The 16,778-nt window shown below is 37.4% G+C and overlaps 1 protein-coding gene across 2 annotated transcripts in view; it reads left to right on the forward strand.

The window, feature by feature from the left end:
* Window positions 1-16,778, forward strand: part of LOC136255729 (uncharacterized) — a 172,953-nt gene that overhangs the window by 129,335 nt on the left and 26,840 nt on the right. For both annotated transcript variants that reach the window (XM_066048564.1, XM_066048565.1), the window contains 2 exons: window positions 8,030-8,431; window positions 8,494-8,790. In XM_066048564.1, the coding sequence (XP_065904636.1) occupies window positions 8,030-8,431; window positions 8,494-8,790 (699 nt within the window). The remainder of the gene's footprint in view (window positions 1-8,029; window positions 8,432-8,493; window positions 8,791-16,778) is intronic.

Here is a 16,778-nt window from a genome sequence, read left to right on the forward strand (position 1 = left end):
TCAATGGCGAATCAGGCCATATATAGCTCACGTGACTAAACCCATAATCAAAACTACGATTGAAGCGAAGAATGTGGTGTTGCGATAAAGCGAGACATCGATCTTCTTCGTTTTATAACAAGTAAGCCATTGTTGTTACAGTGGTTATTTAGCCTTCCCCAAGTAGACCAATGAATAAGCTTTCTACTGATATATGGTTTTAGGCTAATGGATTTAGGAATGGCTGTCTTACCTCACCATATAAGTTTGTTTTGTGTAAACACGCATTCCATAAATGTTCTGTGTGCATTCAGGACTAATTCCTTAAAAGTTTCATGCACGTTTAAGGGTTAATGTACTCATGGTGTGGCATGCCAGCTTCTTGGGCCGTGTGTCTTGATATTGCTGTATATGTAACAGTGCTGTCTCGGAACAAACCCGAAGATTCACTCGCAAACAACTATAAACTTGTTGCTAACTACTCATATGACACTATATTTCGCATACATACAATATGCTGTAGGATACTAATATACTTATTTTCTGGTTAAATGTCTATTGTTACATAAAGCTTATAATGCATGACTGTGTACAGTTCTATTTTGTTGTATAGCTTACAATATGTGACTATTGTACGTATGTACATTTAGTGAAATTAAGTAATGGATAACTCTCAATCTTTCTTTAATATTGCTGTTCTGTGTTGTGTGTTGGCTGGTTCATCTGTAATTCTATAGCATACTGTAGCATTGTTATGAGGTTGTACTGAGAATAAAGCAGATGAGATTGATGATGGTCCTATTCAGTGTCATACATGGTAGTGGGGACATTAGCTTTATAAGTTAACCATATATTATGTATGTACACTGTGCACATGGGTTGACGCTGGTTATCTGTATAGTAGTGTTGTGAAACGGTATGGAAAAACTGGTTATTAACTGGTATTGTCTTTTGCCCACCCACTGGTAAACTTCTGCTGGCGAAATATTCACTATTTAATTTTTATTAAATTTACTGACAAATTGGCACTACACTGACTACACTGTTGTAGGCTGAAATAAGGACAAATTTGTATCCTGAACCTTTCTTGTGCTGAAATGTCTACCTTGTAGACTTAGTGCTCAGTCACAGTAGGCTGTCCACTGGTCCCTTTCACATGGTTAGATCTTCAGACATGTCATGAAATATATGTCTGACCCGGATTGGATCACGTGTGCACTGGACCATGTTAAAGTGTGTTAACCTAGACCTGGTACAACCCAGTTTCTTTTGTAAGCCACACCCAATTATCAGGATCATGTGTGGAGCCTAACTCATTTATCAGTTAGAGTATTACGGTCTGCATGTTTGATACTGTCTGTAAGTTTACATGGAGCCAAGCCCACTAATCGGGTATGACTTCTAAGCTAGTCCAATTTTTGTAGAAAACCACACCCACTTGCATAGGTAGAGCCGCACTAATTTAAAGGTGTGTTTTAAGTATCCGAGAATCCTCATCTGGTTTGTCAAAACCAATGTCAGCAGCTATTAGGGACTGCAGTGTTGTGAGGTGTGAAAATAATATTGGTGATATTTAAAATTGGCGGTTTGGTGACGATTTTCCAATTCCTCAAATTTACCAAATTTTATTGTTATACAGTGTGTGATTGTAGTAACTGTTATTGTAAGCCAGGATGTTGATTGTCACTTTGGTACTACCAGCAGGCATGTTGAATACCATTATGTCTGCTAATGTACAATGAGACAATAACCGGTCAATATCCAATTACCCACCTTCCAATAACCGGTTTTAGTGTACTCTGCAGGTTCACAGTACTACTGTATAGTGGTCCCTCTATTATTTAAACTCATTGGGCCCTTAGTTCATTTAGATAAATGGAAAGTTTGGTCATTTATTCATATACAGAATCCTTTTTGATACTCTAATAGAACATACAAATATAGATAAAATACTCTAATAGAACAGTCAGTTCTGTTTGGATAATAGAACATTCGGATATCAATGGCCAGATAATGAAGGAACCACTATACTTGGGTTATGTCCATCACACAAGAAATTTGGCGATTCGACTAATACTTGTTTGCAGCAATTCGGACCAACTGGCAAGGAGTTATGGATCATTTTCTAGCACATTTTTGTAGTTCTTTGTTAAGAATTATTTTCACAGCGAGTTTTAGTTCCTATACTTTGGTCGTAGGGTAAACTCCTAGGTATCATTTTAATGCTTATTACATCACGAGTAGAATGGCACAAATTATATACAAAGCCATACGATGAATGCTTCAAAAGTTACAGTGATTTGTTTACAGCCATGCATAAAAGCCTATATGTAGGCTTATGCGTTTTCCAGGGCATGCGTAATCTGCCTATATATAGGCTTATGCGCATTTAAGGGTTAAGACAAATCTATTGTAGATACACTTTTCTGTACACCTTGTAGAACAAAATTTGTGTGTATAAACATGGCTTATAGCTACCGTAGTAATCAAACCAAGCACTTTATAATTCAATTGGAGTACTGATGGCTACAATAGCAGCACTAATGTAGATGTAATGAGCTATTCAATTTGGGTGTGGGTAGCCATGTTAGTAGTGTGCGTACAAAGATTCTGTCATATAAACTATTAGCATGTAGTTTATAATGTATGCAAACAGTATAGATCCTCGCTAATCCGATCTCCAGTAATCTGAACACTTGCTAATCCCAACAGTAGAAATAACTGTTCTATTAGGGTATTTTGTGAACAAATGTTTGTTCTATTAGAGTATTATAATTTTGATAGCATACCTTAACATTGTTACAAGAGCTTTCAGTGTCTTTGTATTGGTACTGGTGACATCAGCTTCATAAGATGACCATGTATTACGTGTATGTACACCGTACACATGACTTGCCCCTTGTTATCTGTACAGTGGTCCTTCTATTATTTATAATCAAGTGACCATGTAGAGAGCTCAGCTACAACCAAGAATTCAGCTCCAAACAAATCACCCTGTATAGAGTTCAGCTGCATATAAAGTCACCCTAGATAATTCAGCTAACACAAAATTACTCTGTAAAGTTCAGCTATGTTACAAGTCACCCTGTAGAGGAATCAGCTACAGTCAAGTCACCATGCAGAGAGTTCTGCTACAATCCAGTCACCCTATCAAGACATACGGTAGTGTGTCGTGGTGCCCAAGAAGCCAGCACGCCACACCGTGAGTATATTTACAGGAAGAAAAAAAAACGAGATTTTCACACCTTTGTAGCTCCCGGATCCCTTATCCGATTGGAACTAGTTTCACTACAGAGGTTTCCGCCATGTAGGCCACGCCACATATCAAAGTTGGAGGAAATCTCCCTAGCCGTTTCTGAGATATGAGTGGCCAAAGTTTCATTTTAATTTCTTCGTTTTTTTTTCCGCCGTAGGGAGTTACAGGAGCTTTGATTTCTTTTTGCACACTTTGAAAAAATTGCTATAAAACACAAACTTGTATCTCCATTGTATTCATATTTGGCACAAGTAAAGAGCGTATAAAGGTACATTCCCGTACCAAGTTTGCTATGAATCTGATAAATATCCAAGGAGTTATGAGCGTTTATTCACCTAAAAAAAGATGAAACTTGTCATGGCTACAGGGTAAAACGAGTAGAGGAATAACTTGAAAATTCGTGTGTACATAGGCTGATCATCGTAGGAGTGCCTTTTGGTGGTTAGAACAGCAACAGACTTACAGCTACAAAGTTATAAAGCAAAAACCGAGCAAGTGTAAAATCGCAGGATCGAGATACTCTAATAGAGCAGTCACTGGGAGGCAAAAAAAGGTGCATAAAAAATGTCGGAAAAAAAATAAACTCATCATGACCAGAGTTCGAACCAAGGACCTCCATACCTAACGCCTACATCCTTAACTACTGAACCACTGCCATCTCAGCTGATCACCTCACTTAATTTCTACCTTATAAATGAAAATTCTAGCTTAATAAGTAAAAGTGATCTACCAATAGAAAATCTAGATTGTTCTAGAGCATTCTATGTGTGTTCTATTAGATGATTTCAGCAAAAGCAAAAACGTGCACTCTATTAGAGCATTAGCACCATACTATTGTTGCAACACTTTGAGGCTCAATCTAGTAGCTATTTCATTAAATCAGAGCCATTTTCGTATCAATCAGTGGTATATTCGTAGTATTAAGTTAGTTTCGCTCCCAGGCAGTCTGCGAGCAGACTAATATGACCGACTCGTGCCAATCATCATCGTAATCATCATAATAAGTACTATATGCTAGCAAAACGTGTGATACAACAGCCTGGAAATCATATCCCAGTAAAAAGGCGCAGGATTTGGTTTTTGAAAATACAAAAAGAAGTGAAATCCACTCAAAAACAGCCAAGCTGTAAAAACAGAGTGCGACCCTCAAAAGCCTGGTTGAAAAAAGTTGTGAAATCAAAAGTGGCGGCCAAGAAATGGCTGCAATGATGTTAATGCTAAAAAATTTTATTAATGGCTGTGTGCATTGTTAAAATTTATTAGCATTAACATCATTGCAGCCATTTCTTGGCCGCCACCTTTGATTTCACAACTTTTTTCACCCAGGCTTTTGAGGGCTGTACTCTTTTTTTACAGCTTGGCTGTTTTTGAGTGGATAGATAGTTCAGCTACAAACAAATCACCCTGTGGGCAATTCAGTTACAATCAAGTCACCCTGTAAAGAATTTAGCTGCAAACAAACCACGCTGTGTTGAGTTCATTGTTATATGTATACAGTTGCTTTTTTATAATTGAATTTGTCACCTTTACAATTGACTTCATCCAGTTTGCAGTAGAGACTGGCACTATTCGTCTCATTTGCACAAGATTTGTCATAAGTACATTGACTACAGCAAACCAGCCACAATTGTGAATGCTTTTGAAGAAGCTGTAGCAGAAAAATTATTGCCTTATAAAGAGTTGTTTACAACAGTTGTACTTCAACAAGATCATGAAGCAGCTGCTACATCTTGTATACATGTTTATTACAGCTGCCAATCTTGTTACAGACGAATTCTTGTGAAAACGCAACAAATTTTATTGCAAAAACGACAATTCAATTGTAAGACCAACGAATTCAATTGCAAAATGGGACAAATTGTACTGCAAAAGTGATGAACTCTACTGCAAACAGGATGAAATCAACTGCAAAGGTGATGAATTCAATTGCAAAACCTATTAAAAATCACTCTGTAGATAGTTCAGCTACAACAAGTCATGCTGTAGAGAGTTCAGCTATATTGGAAGTCCCTCTGTAGAGAGTTCAGCTAAAAACAAGTTACTTTGTAGAGATTTCTGTTATAAGCCAGCCAAGTTGTGAGCCGACCTGTTGGAGAGAGGAAATGTGAGATAATTTTCATATACTAGTAAAAGAAACACCACTGTAAAAAATTATCCACAGAATTCTGCTCTGGATCTCTTCCTCTTTGTGCAGTAAAGAAAAAGACAAGTGGAAGAAGTTCCAAAGCTGCCCACAGGCTTGGAGTATTACAAATGCAAAAAGAAGTGATATCTGTACCAAAATAGCCAGGCTGTGAAAAGGGGTGTGGCCCCAGGGTTAAAATATTCAGCACCAAAATCACCTGAATTGTTGTTATTAAAATTTGTACCATCACAGTCATTTCTTGGCCACCACCTTTAATTTCACATCTTGTTTCACCCTGGCCTTTTGGAGGCCGCACCCTTTTCACACAGATTGGCTGTTTTGGTGTAGATATAGTATTAGTTCACATGTTCTCTTTTACAGTCTGTCTGGTATCATTATATAGAAGTTTACTAATGATGAATTGTGTTACATCGTATCATAGAAATAAAACCATGAAACAAGCATGATCATCTAGCAATATTAGTTGACATTATTCCTACTTCAGTAATACCTGTTAATAGTAGCCATGACTGAAGTAGGGATTAAATGTCCACTAGTATAGACACAAGTGTATATAATTATGATGTTGTTTCCATGCTTTTTATTCCTTCTCAAATACAAAAAAAAATCTAATTTTTCCTTCCACTTGTTTGTTAGCTTTTTTGTAATAACATATTAGTGAACCATTGCATACCACATCAAAGGAAATAATGATGCCATGCAATCACGTAATAAAAATAAATTGAGCAAGAGAGCATGCACTCCAACTATCAAATGCTGAAATGCAAATTGTAATGGCCATTCCACATCTTTTTGCTATATGCCACCTGTTTATACAGCATAAATGAAGAACAGTACAAGAAATACCTGTTACTGTGAATCAACACCTATGCGACAGTGGAGAAAGATAAGAAAGACAAAGGTATATAGGTCCATGATGCATGCATTGTAGCAACTTCAGTTGGCAAAAAGGCACATCTCAGACTGAAGCAACATTAAACAATGAATAAACAAAACCATAGCATTATCTGTATGGTTGAAATTATTAATTGTGACTGAATTTTGGGAAAACGTTCCAAATCGCACATTAAAAAGTTTTGAGATAACCGTTTTACAGAATTCAAGCCAGCATAACTTGCCAAGGATAGTGAGCATGCATATGAAATTTACTCTAGAGATCATCAATATATTGCCTTTCAAACTACTTAAAGTACTTGTAGCTATTTGCAGAGTTTCCTGCCAAATAAGATAGAGAATCTGAGCAGTTGGATGAGCAAAGTAGTATAACGAGTAGGGCTGGGAGATCATATCAATTGTGGGATTAATTGCGATTGTCTCTGAACATCGTGATGTTGATGTGTGGTATAAATAATCGTGATGTTGTGACATCACATGCAATTGTGTGTTAGTATATTCAAAATGGTGGCACATACTGTTGTGGAAGAACACAATCTAGTAAACAAACCTGATACAGTTCATTGTGTGAACAAATCCTACTTATTCTGCTTAATGCCACAAGTAGGGATTTTCCCACCAAGCTATGCTGAAATACCATCATTCATCTCTTGTTTCACTACTTTTTATTGCATAGATCCCTACTTCATTTTTAAATTAATATGTACATACTAGTTTGTTTGGCTTTTTGTTATAGCATACAGCTTAGCACACAACTACACAAGTGTAACTATTCTGCTATGGTGACTGCTGTATTAGAGTATCTCAATATAGCCTACCAAGAGGCATACTCACTATTCCTTATTTTCACCATGCTATTATTAGAAATGCAACTAGACCAATAAGGAGTAAGCTAAGGTCATCATTTTCAAGTAAATAAATTGTTAAGAGGTGTGGTCTTTGCACATTATTAGTTAACCAAGATCGTTACTGAACATGTTCTCAAACCTATCATGAAGTTACAGGTGTCCACTACCTATACAACAGCCTAAGCACCTCCATAATCATTTTAATGCTGCTCAAGGACAGTTGGTATGGAAAATTGACACCTCGATATGGTTTTGTTGCTTGAAGAAGATGACAACCAGCATGGTTGATAAAAGGAAAGACAAGGCACAGAGGGCACACACTCAAAGGTACATGCCAATTGTTATTGTAGCGTTAAATAGTGGCCATGCTTTGTTTGGCCTCCAACCATGTGACTGGCAGGCAGGCTGGCAGATGAAAATTGAAGTTTTGATATTTTAAAATTTTATATCCGGCAAGCTGTAGATGTTTTCTTGTTTCTAATGCTGTGTTTGATGTTAGATGGACAAGTATTATTCCGAAAAGGTGATTTCATCATGTAAGTCGCTAGCATGATTTTTTTAAAGACAGTATTTTAGGTAGCACATGTCACTGTAGGGCCGATCCCTACTTACACAGTTCTGCTGTACAGGCATGCCATAAGTCAGTTAGCAGAAATACTGTTAAATAAAATATTTAAAATCTCATAGAAACTCGTTGGAAGGGCTTAGGGTCAACATTTATGGGCTTGGTTATGCCTAACCAATACTACCAAGCTGTTGTATATGAAGGAAAAGTTAGAAATATTTCATGTACATTAAAATTTGTCAATTAAACAATTAAGATGTAAACATGATGCACATCTAATAATTTCACTGTGTACATACATAATTATGTAAGTTGTAGCAATTGTATACATATTACTGTAGGTATTGCAATTGCTATGACTGGAAATATGACTGGTAATCCCGGTGAAGATCTATTTGCTGTTAATCAACTTACTGACTACTCATATATTACTCAACCTTTTACACTTGATGTACATATGGCAATTTTACGTTGTGCTTCTGGACTAGGACCAGATGGAGATACCAATCTTGTACTAGGTGGATGGTATTTTGATGGAATTGAAATACCTTCTGGAACAACTTGTGATAGTAGTTCTGTATTTCAAATACGTACAGCAGGCATCAGGAACTATCCAGGAGTGATCAACTTATATCTGTGTGGAACATTCACTACTACTGAAGAAGGTGTTTACTCATGTATCATGATGAACAGTTCAATGATGAACCAGACCATTAGGGTGGGTGTGTACTTTAGTGGAAGAAGTAAGTCACTTGATGTGTACCCCATCACCTCATTGTTAACCATCTTTCATCTCTCTATACAGCTGCTCCAATGATAGACCCTCCATCATCATCTACTGTAACAGTTGATGTTGCTTCTCCCCTCACATTGTCCTGTACCTCACGAGGTTCTCCCCCAGACACTTTCACATGGAGGAAGGATAGTGGTCCAATAGTACAGTCCACTAGTATCACTACAGTGACTCATACTGAAAGTATGGCAGTGTTCCGTGCTGACTACTCCATTAATAATGTTGCTGGAAGTCATAGTGGAACATACACATGTAGTGTGACTAATCCTATTGGAAGTGATAGTGAGACCATCACTGTTAATGTTACAGGTAGGTATGTAGAAAACACACTTAGCAAGTTTTGAAGGATCATTAATGTTCTATTAAACTACATAATTAAAATTTTGTTGGTGATTCTTTTAGTCACTGAACTGCTTAGACTGTGTCTTTGGTATCAACAGAGTATGAATTCTCAGTGAATGTTGTCCTAAAGTGGGCAAATAGGGAGAAGGGAAAAGCCCTTGTTTGCTTTTCAGATCCAACAATGATGCCACCAATTATGGAGTCCTACCTACAATTATGGCCCAGAGTTGGCAAAGCACAAAAATTGACTGCATTCATAGCAAATAATTATGTGTGCTTACTTGTATACAAGCCATGGAATTACACTGAAATTAGACCTCGTATGCCTCTGTTTGCATAAGACGTTTTCAGAATTTGTAGCTTTGTAGGGTATGTAATATAATTGATGTACTGTAGCAAATAGATTTATTATAGACTACAAAAACTTTATTGCTGCACTTTACATGTAGAAATTGCACAGTATGAACCAAATGGGCTAAGAAATTGATATTGTGTCAAGGATTAGACACTCCAATAGAGCAGTCACGTACTAATAGAACTTTCAGCTGATTATTAAACTTTTGTTGTCTATTATAATGATGCTCATGCTTTGATTTATTTTAATTTAAAAGTAACACTGAGCACATACAACTTTAAGCAGGTTTAGCTCTGTCTGGGTTAACACATGCTTTCAAGTACATAACATAAAGGCATAAAGGGCTCTCAGATCCTTTCACAAGGAGTTTAATCTTGAAGTAGCGTCCTAGTAAAACAAACACCATACTAAAGCATCTTACTTCCCCTCAAGTCTCCTGTACCACCATAACAGCATTTCCTAGATCTTACTATCAGGCATGTGGTTAGAATATGATAAATGAAGTCTTAGAATTTTCCAAGTTTGATGTTTGGTTCTTATTTAAATACTTTAATTTACTTCATTCACCTTTATATATACAAACAATCCACTCTTTTTTTCTTCAGCACTACACAGTGCCTGATTGCCTACCATTATCAACTTATTGTGTTTGGGATTGGTAGGTGTACTAGGGCTCTGACTGCCTAGGAGTAATTTTATTGACAACTTTTCTGTTGATCATTAACCATATCAACATGAAGTGTGATAGTTAACCTGTGTATACAGGATAGCTCAAATGGTATGAGAGCAGCTATACAAAGATGCTTGGGTGCTATACCGCCACAGAAAGGATTTCTTTCTTTTTTTTACTGAAGATGGCTTTCCACCCAAGCAACACCATTTCCTTGTATGCACTGTTGTTATACGTAAATATGTATTAAATATATGGGTTATTCCAAACTAAATCAACAAAAAACAATCCCAATTCCTTCTGATTTTCATGAAATTTGGCATAGACATGGACTCTACTAAGAAACTTTCTCACACCAAATTTTGGCCTTCTCACACCAAAATTTGGCCCATTTTATTGATCTCCCATTAAGATATGACCACTCAAGTTAATTAGAAAATATTACAGCAGCTTACACAGGTTTAATAAAATAAGTACACAAATTTTCAACTAGAGTGGGAACCATAACACATCAATAAGAAGTACTGAAAAAAGCTGGAGTAGTGCACGATATTAAATCACAGTAAAACAATAAGAAGTGGTATATCCCTACTGTGCATTTCCATTATGGTGTCTTGAGCACAGTAGGGATTTATAACACTTCTTGTTGTTTTACTGTGATTTAATATCATGCACTACTCCAGCTTGTTTCAGTACTTTTTATCAATATGCTATGGTCCCTACTCTAGTTGAAAATTTCAATTTTAGTGTAGTAGTTTGTTAATTAATTTTTTTGTAAAATAAAACTGGTGAACCCATGCTGCTTCATCGTCGTTAGGGAAAAGTGAGGCTGGTTTTTTAGGTGGTGTTTTTCATGAGCTTGGCCCACACCTTTGTGGTCCCCACTGTACAGTACGATAGTACTGTATGATGGTTATAACTTTGTCAGTGATTGCCACAGAACCTTTCTGTTTAGATTTTTGGAATGCTATACAGGTTACTTGTTTCTAGCTGATCTCTTAATTCTCTTCAGGGTGACTGCTCTATTAGGATGACTGCTCTATTAGGATGACTGCTCTATTAGAGTATCTCGATCTCGCACTTGCTACACCAAGTTGAATTTCGTGTTATAACTCTGTGGCTTTAAGTCTGATTCTTCTACACTATTGAAGAGCCTTTCTAAAATGATTACTCCATCTGTACAGCGATTTTCAATGCATTACCCCATGCGGTTTTTCTGGTAGGCGTGACTAGTAGTCGTTTTTTATTAGCTAATCTCAATTGCATAATTGTTACACACTGTTAGTTTTTTCGTTGTATCTTTCTGGTTTTTAGTTCAATTTCTTTCAAACCACAAAAGGTTTGAGGTTCAATAGTTAACCTATATACCCACCGATTTTCAGCTTCTTCCCATAAGTGGTTTACCCTGTAGGCGTGACAACATATTGGTGTCATTTTTCGTGAATAATCGCTAATACCTCTTTGCCTGTTTATCGTATTCCAGCCAAAGTTGGTACCAAGATCCGCCTTATACCCCCATTCGGTGTGCCGAATTTCAAGGAAATCGGATATAGAGTTCGTGTTTTATAGCAGCTTTTGTAAGTGTGCGAAAAGAGGAAGAAGAAAAAAAAGAAAAAGAAAGAAAGAAAGAAAGAAAGAAAAAAAGTAACTAAGCCAATGAAGTCGCATATCTCGAGAACGCCTGAAGCAATTTTGCTCAAATTTGGTATGTAGAGTACTGAAGTTGGCAGGCGTGTCCACAGCAAAAATCATCTTGTTTCATCAAGGCAGCACAGAGCTACGGAGGTACAAAAATTGCGTTTTCGTTCTTCCTGTCAATATACTCATGGGTGTTGCGCACCGGCTTCTTGGGCCGCATGACACACTACCGTGTGTCTTGATTACTCACAGGAAAAGGTCAAACCACAAAAATGTGACGTTTTACTTGATCTTAGTTGTTTTTTTTTAAAAGATATATTGAATGTGATTTATTGCTCAACAATAAATTGAAGTTAACATGAGAGGTCTATTATGGCATTAATAGAACACATGCACACCCAGGCAGGGACTAATTGTAATCTAGAAACAGTTTGGCTGGTTCATTAGCTCACATGAATTGCGGCCAACTTGAAGAACGTCATGAAGCAAAACAACTATGAAAGCAAAAAAGGCAGTCTGTGTTGCAAAACTAAGTTTTACATGTCAGTGTAGCAACATATATTATATTGTCAATGTTCTTGTGTCGTATTATGTCTCCTACTTTTATGCCACACATGCTCACCCACCCAGATAAGCATTTGGGTGTATCTACAGCATCTGAATCAGTTTACCACAACAAGGCCACGTAGCAATACTGCCTGAATCTTTGGGATATTTTCCTGATTATTTCTATCAATGTCCACCAGGCAATCTTGGTCATATTTGGCATTTCTGAGTATTCTAATTGATACTTATCACACGATCTTACTGTATTTAGGTTGAGGAGTGTTTGGTACAGCCACTTCTACCTGAGCTTGCTTTATATGTAAAATCCATCCCTCCTGGAGGAGACTGAGTGTGGCCCCCCTAGACATTGGGTGACCTGCAGTTCAAATCCTGGGGCTGGAGGGATTTTTTTCCTTACTTTTGCCCCTTTTCTGTTACACCTTTTCAGCTATAAGTCACTAAGTCTAAGTCCTTGAAATTAGGTTAGGTAATCCTAAGGCTGTAGCACATGTTACTGTCAGACCTTCAGTGCTGGTCACTGTAAAGCACTAATAACAATAATAACAATATGTCCCTGTTTGACTAATAATACTCCTGATATCAGGACTACTGATGTCAGCTTAGTCGGACTACTGTGCAGCTACATTAATTGAAGCAATTTTATTGGGGTATTTTTTTGGCTGATTGCTTTATGTCCACTCCAGCCCTGTTTGGTTTACTCCTTATGACAGGTCAGTGACTACTTCTGTGTAGCACATGCTACAGTAATTGAAGCAGCATTTGTGATAGTCCTGCTATTTCTCTCTTTGCCGTGGCCACTGCCGGTGCTTCATTATAATACAAGTGAAGCGTTGATCAGCAAACTGCTCTGGCCTACTGCCCTACTAGGCTTCCATGTTCTGTCAGGCCAATGATTACTACTGTGCCATGGCTTGTGATATGATGTTTAAATGTCTGAACAAAAAAACCTGACAAGCATGTAGTTAGCTGGACACGCAGATATACTATGTTACAAATGCACCGCACTTTGCTGCCATTTTGCATCCTGAGTGCTGTTTGTCATGTATAGCTGCTTTCTGGGTTTCAGTACAACAGAGGAGTTGGCATTGGTTTATTTATTTATTATTAATACTGTGCAGACCTCCATTTGGGAGTACATATGCACAGATACATACAAAAGAAGTGTACAAGTCTATGGCTAGATTGATACTAGAGCTGGGCGATATACCAGTATTGTTAGTAATCTGTGATATTTAAGTCATACCGGTTTTGATACCGCCTGTTTTTTAAATACTGCCATACCGTCTGGGCACTATGGCCTCCCTGTAGGCTTGTTTCATCCCATATTTAGAAGGTAACCAGACATGTGACAATGTTTGTAGGGGGTAGTTGGAAAAGGCGGATACGGTCAGACGCGGACACAGACATTTTCAAAAAGCACTTTTACATTTATATAACAGTTATTTTTCATACCTAATGCTGTTTTTACAGCAGTCTTTGCTTCCAGACCCAGGCGGGTTGCTGTATTTGACGGATCACAGATCGACAGATTACGGATCGACGGATCACATGATGAACATATTCACTGCTCATTGGAGATATTTATAAGCATTGTGTTAGTGTTGTAGTACACTTGGTATAATAATTATTTTACTAATGATGACAAAATGCTGCACACTTCACTTCATCACTAAAATGCCCACGCACCATTCCAGATTTACGGATTTAGCTATGGCTGTTTACGGTCATACGTATATAGTACGTCTATATAGTCCACCATCTGGCGCTGCAGGTGTACATCGTTAGCCATGGATAGCCAAGTGTTTGAAGAGACTATGGATTTTATCGTCTTCTGGGTAAGTCAACTTGGTGAGCTGATTAGCTATTGACGATCTTCTTTATTGGAGCGAAGCGGATTCTGAACAGGAAAGTAGGTCAATTCAGTGGTCTTACACTCTCCTCCCATGAGAAAAGAAAGTAAACTATAGTAGCTTAAATTATGTTGACGGCTTTACCTTCAGTTGATATAGTGATCACGTAACTAGCTAGCTAAGTCCAGGAACGATGTGTGGGCATTTTAGCGATGAAGTGATGTATTCAGCATTTTGCCATTATTAGTAAAATAATTATTATATCAATTATATTTAATCATAAATTATATACTGACACAATGCTTATAAACATCTCCAATGAGCAGTGGAATATGTTCATCACGCGATCCGTCAATCCGTAGATCTGTGATCCACCAAATACAGCAACCCGACCCAGGCGTCAATCTTGTCATAACGCTTATCCATATATAAGCGCATGTGTGAAGGATAGACTAGCACTCTAAAGACCATATAGTGTTGTATACGTGCTCTAGAAATCTAATTCAGAGTCACAGAGATTAATCTAGCATGTCCCAAGCTAATCTCGTAGGCCAGGTCCTTGAAACCTTCAACACTTGTATAAGCGCCTGTGCCTTATACTAAAAGGCAGATTGTGGATTTGGCCTGCTAAGCTAAGTTGCATGGGGCATACAAGCTAATCTCTACAACTATATAACTCTGTATTAGACTTTAGAGCATGTTTTCAACACTATATGGTCCTTGGCATGCTGTGGAGCGCTGGTCTAGTCCTTTGCACGTGCGCTTATAAATGGATAAGCGCTATGACAAGATCGATGCCTGGGTCTGGAAGTGAAGACTGCTGTAAAAAGAGTGTTAGGTATGAAAAATAACTGTTATATAAATGTAAAAGTGCTTTTTGAAAATGTCCATGCCCGCATCCGACCGTATCCACCTTTTCCAACTACCCGTTTGTAGGCAGGTGCTTATGTAGTAAGCTAACCAAACTATGTAAACAAGTTTGTTTGTGGTAATTTGTACCTGAGATTTGCTGAGCTACCATGGGTATTTGGTGCTTTTGTTGAGGTAAATGGCAGTTACTTTAATACCAATGGCTTTTATACATTAATACCGTGATATTGTGATACTTTTTATGGTAGGTATACCGTTTGCTATTTTTCAATACTGCCCAGCACTAATTGATACATAATAGTCCACAATCCTTTTCTTAAAATCATCTGTATTTTGTGCTTCAATTGTCGTAGCTGGGAGACTGTTCCATAATTTGATAGTGGTGCTGTCCTGTTTGACTGCTATACTGCACTACTCAAAGTAACCAAGTATCAATTGAAGGGGTCAGTGGAAAGGGAGACATGTGCCATTTTAGATTTCCATTTTCTAATAATTAGAATGGCTTGTTTTCACCATGTGAATAATGTTGTCACTAAGTAAACAACAGAATTTAAAAGTTTATGGCAGTCTCAAATTAAGTTTTAGCAAATAGTACAATAATTCAATTATGTCCCAAAATTGTGTTTAATGCCCACCATGTGGTCACCTAAATTTTCAAATGGCACTTGTCCCCTTTTGCCGCTGGCCTCTTCAATTACATCTTATTTGAGGGTACAGTACTTGTAATGAGATTCATGCAGTACAATGCCATAACATCACACCTTGATTTGAATCTCTGTAGATTGTATGCTTAGCTATGGCTACTTTCATTGTCGTTCTGTATAATATGTTACTACTACTTATTGTTCATGGCTACAACTACAGTGTTAGCCTTTCTTTTATTTTTTTGTTTTGTTATTATTACTAAGCAGGCAGCACTCAGTGCTGGTTAGTATAGGTAATCACACACATTTGAGTGCAATTAGGGAATAATTGTACAAGTAACAGTCAAAATTGCACGAGGCAAAGCCGAGTGCAATTTTGGCTGTTACGAGTACAATTATTCCATAATTGCACGAAAATGCGTGTGATTGCCTACTAATCACATAGTGACCACCCTTCATGGTTTGTAGTACACATCTATCCAGCTCTATGTGGCCATTAACTTCTACCAGGTGATTGCATCATCCTTCTTTGTATTACATCATATGTTGTTGCACTTAAAAGGCTTCACATGTCAGGAATTCTGATTGGCTACTCTAAATGTCTACATATGTTGCACTTAAAAGGCTTCTATTGTCAGCTTCTTTGATTGGCTATTCATTATATCACTTTCTTGTTGCACTTAAAAGGCTTCTGTTATTCTGCTATTTTATTGGCTACATTGCAGTGCAATTACAGAAACAAGGCCGTGCGATTTGGGATTAATTGCACTCCTACTATTGGGACTAATGTATGGCAAATTAAACCACTATGTGATTAGCTCAGGAAAAAGAAAAATTTAACAATTACAAACATAGTTACAATGATTACATGCGTACAGAAGTTAGGACTTATAAATTTGCTGGATTGAATTAGTAAATTGGTCAACGTTATCATGATCAAGTAATCTGGATGGTAAAGTGTTCCAATCACACAATTGATCTGAAATAAAAACTCTCCTGGAATATTTTGGTGGATAGAATGTAACGTCTAGGATAATATTGTCTAGTGGTTCTTTCCATTTCTAAATAGTAGGAAGTGATAAATAAGGGGCACTCAGATTTTAAATAGCTTGTAACCTACATATCTTACAACATAGTTGGAGACTTAGCCAAGAAAGCTGTTGTAACACATCTGTGACTGAACTGTATCTACTAAAGTCATTTAAAACCCATCTTGCAGTTCTATGCTGTACTTTCTCTAATTATTGGATACCAGTTTGATTGTATGGGTCCCATACAACCGCAGCATATTCCATTACAGGATGAATCATGGTGAGATACGTAAGCTGAAGCTTTACTTCTGGTGAGCAACTACTAAAGTT

Source organism: Dysidea avara, chromosome 5, assembly GCF_963678975.1.
Source record: "Dysidea avara chromosome 5, odDysAvar1.4, whole genome shotgun sequence".
NCBI classification, from domain to species: domain Eukaryota; kingdom Metazoa; phylum Porifera; class Demospongiae; order Dictyoceratida; family Dysideidae; genus Dysidea; species Dysidea avara.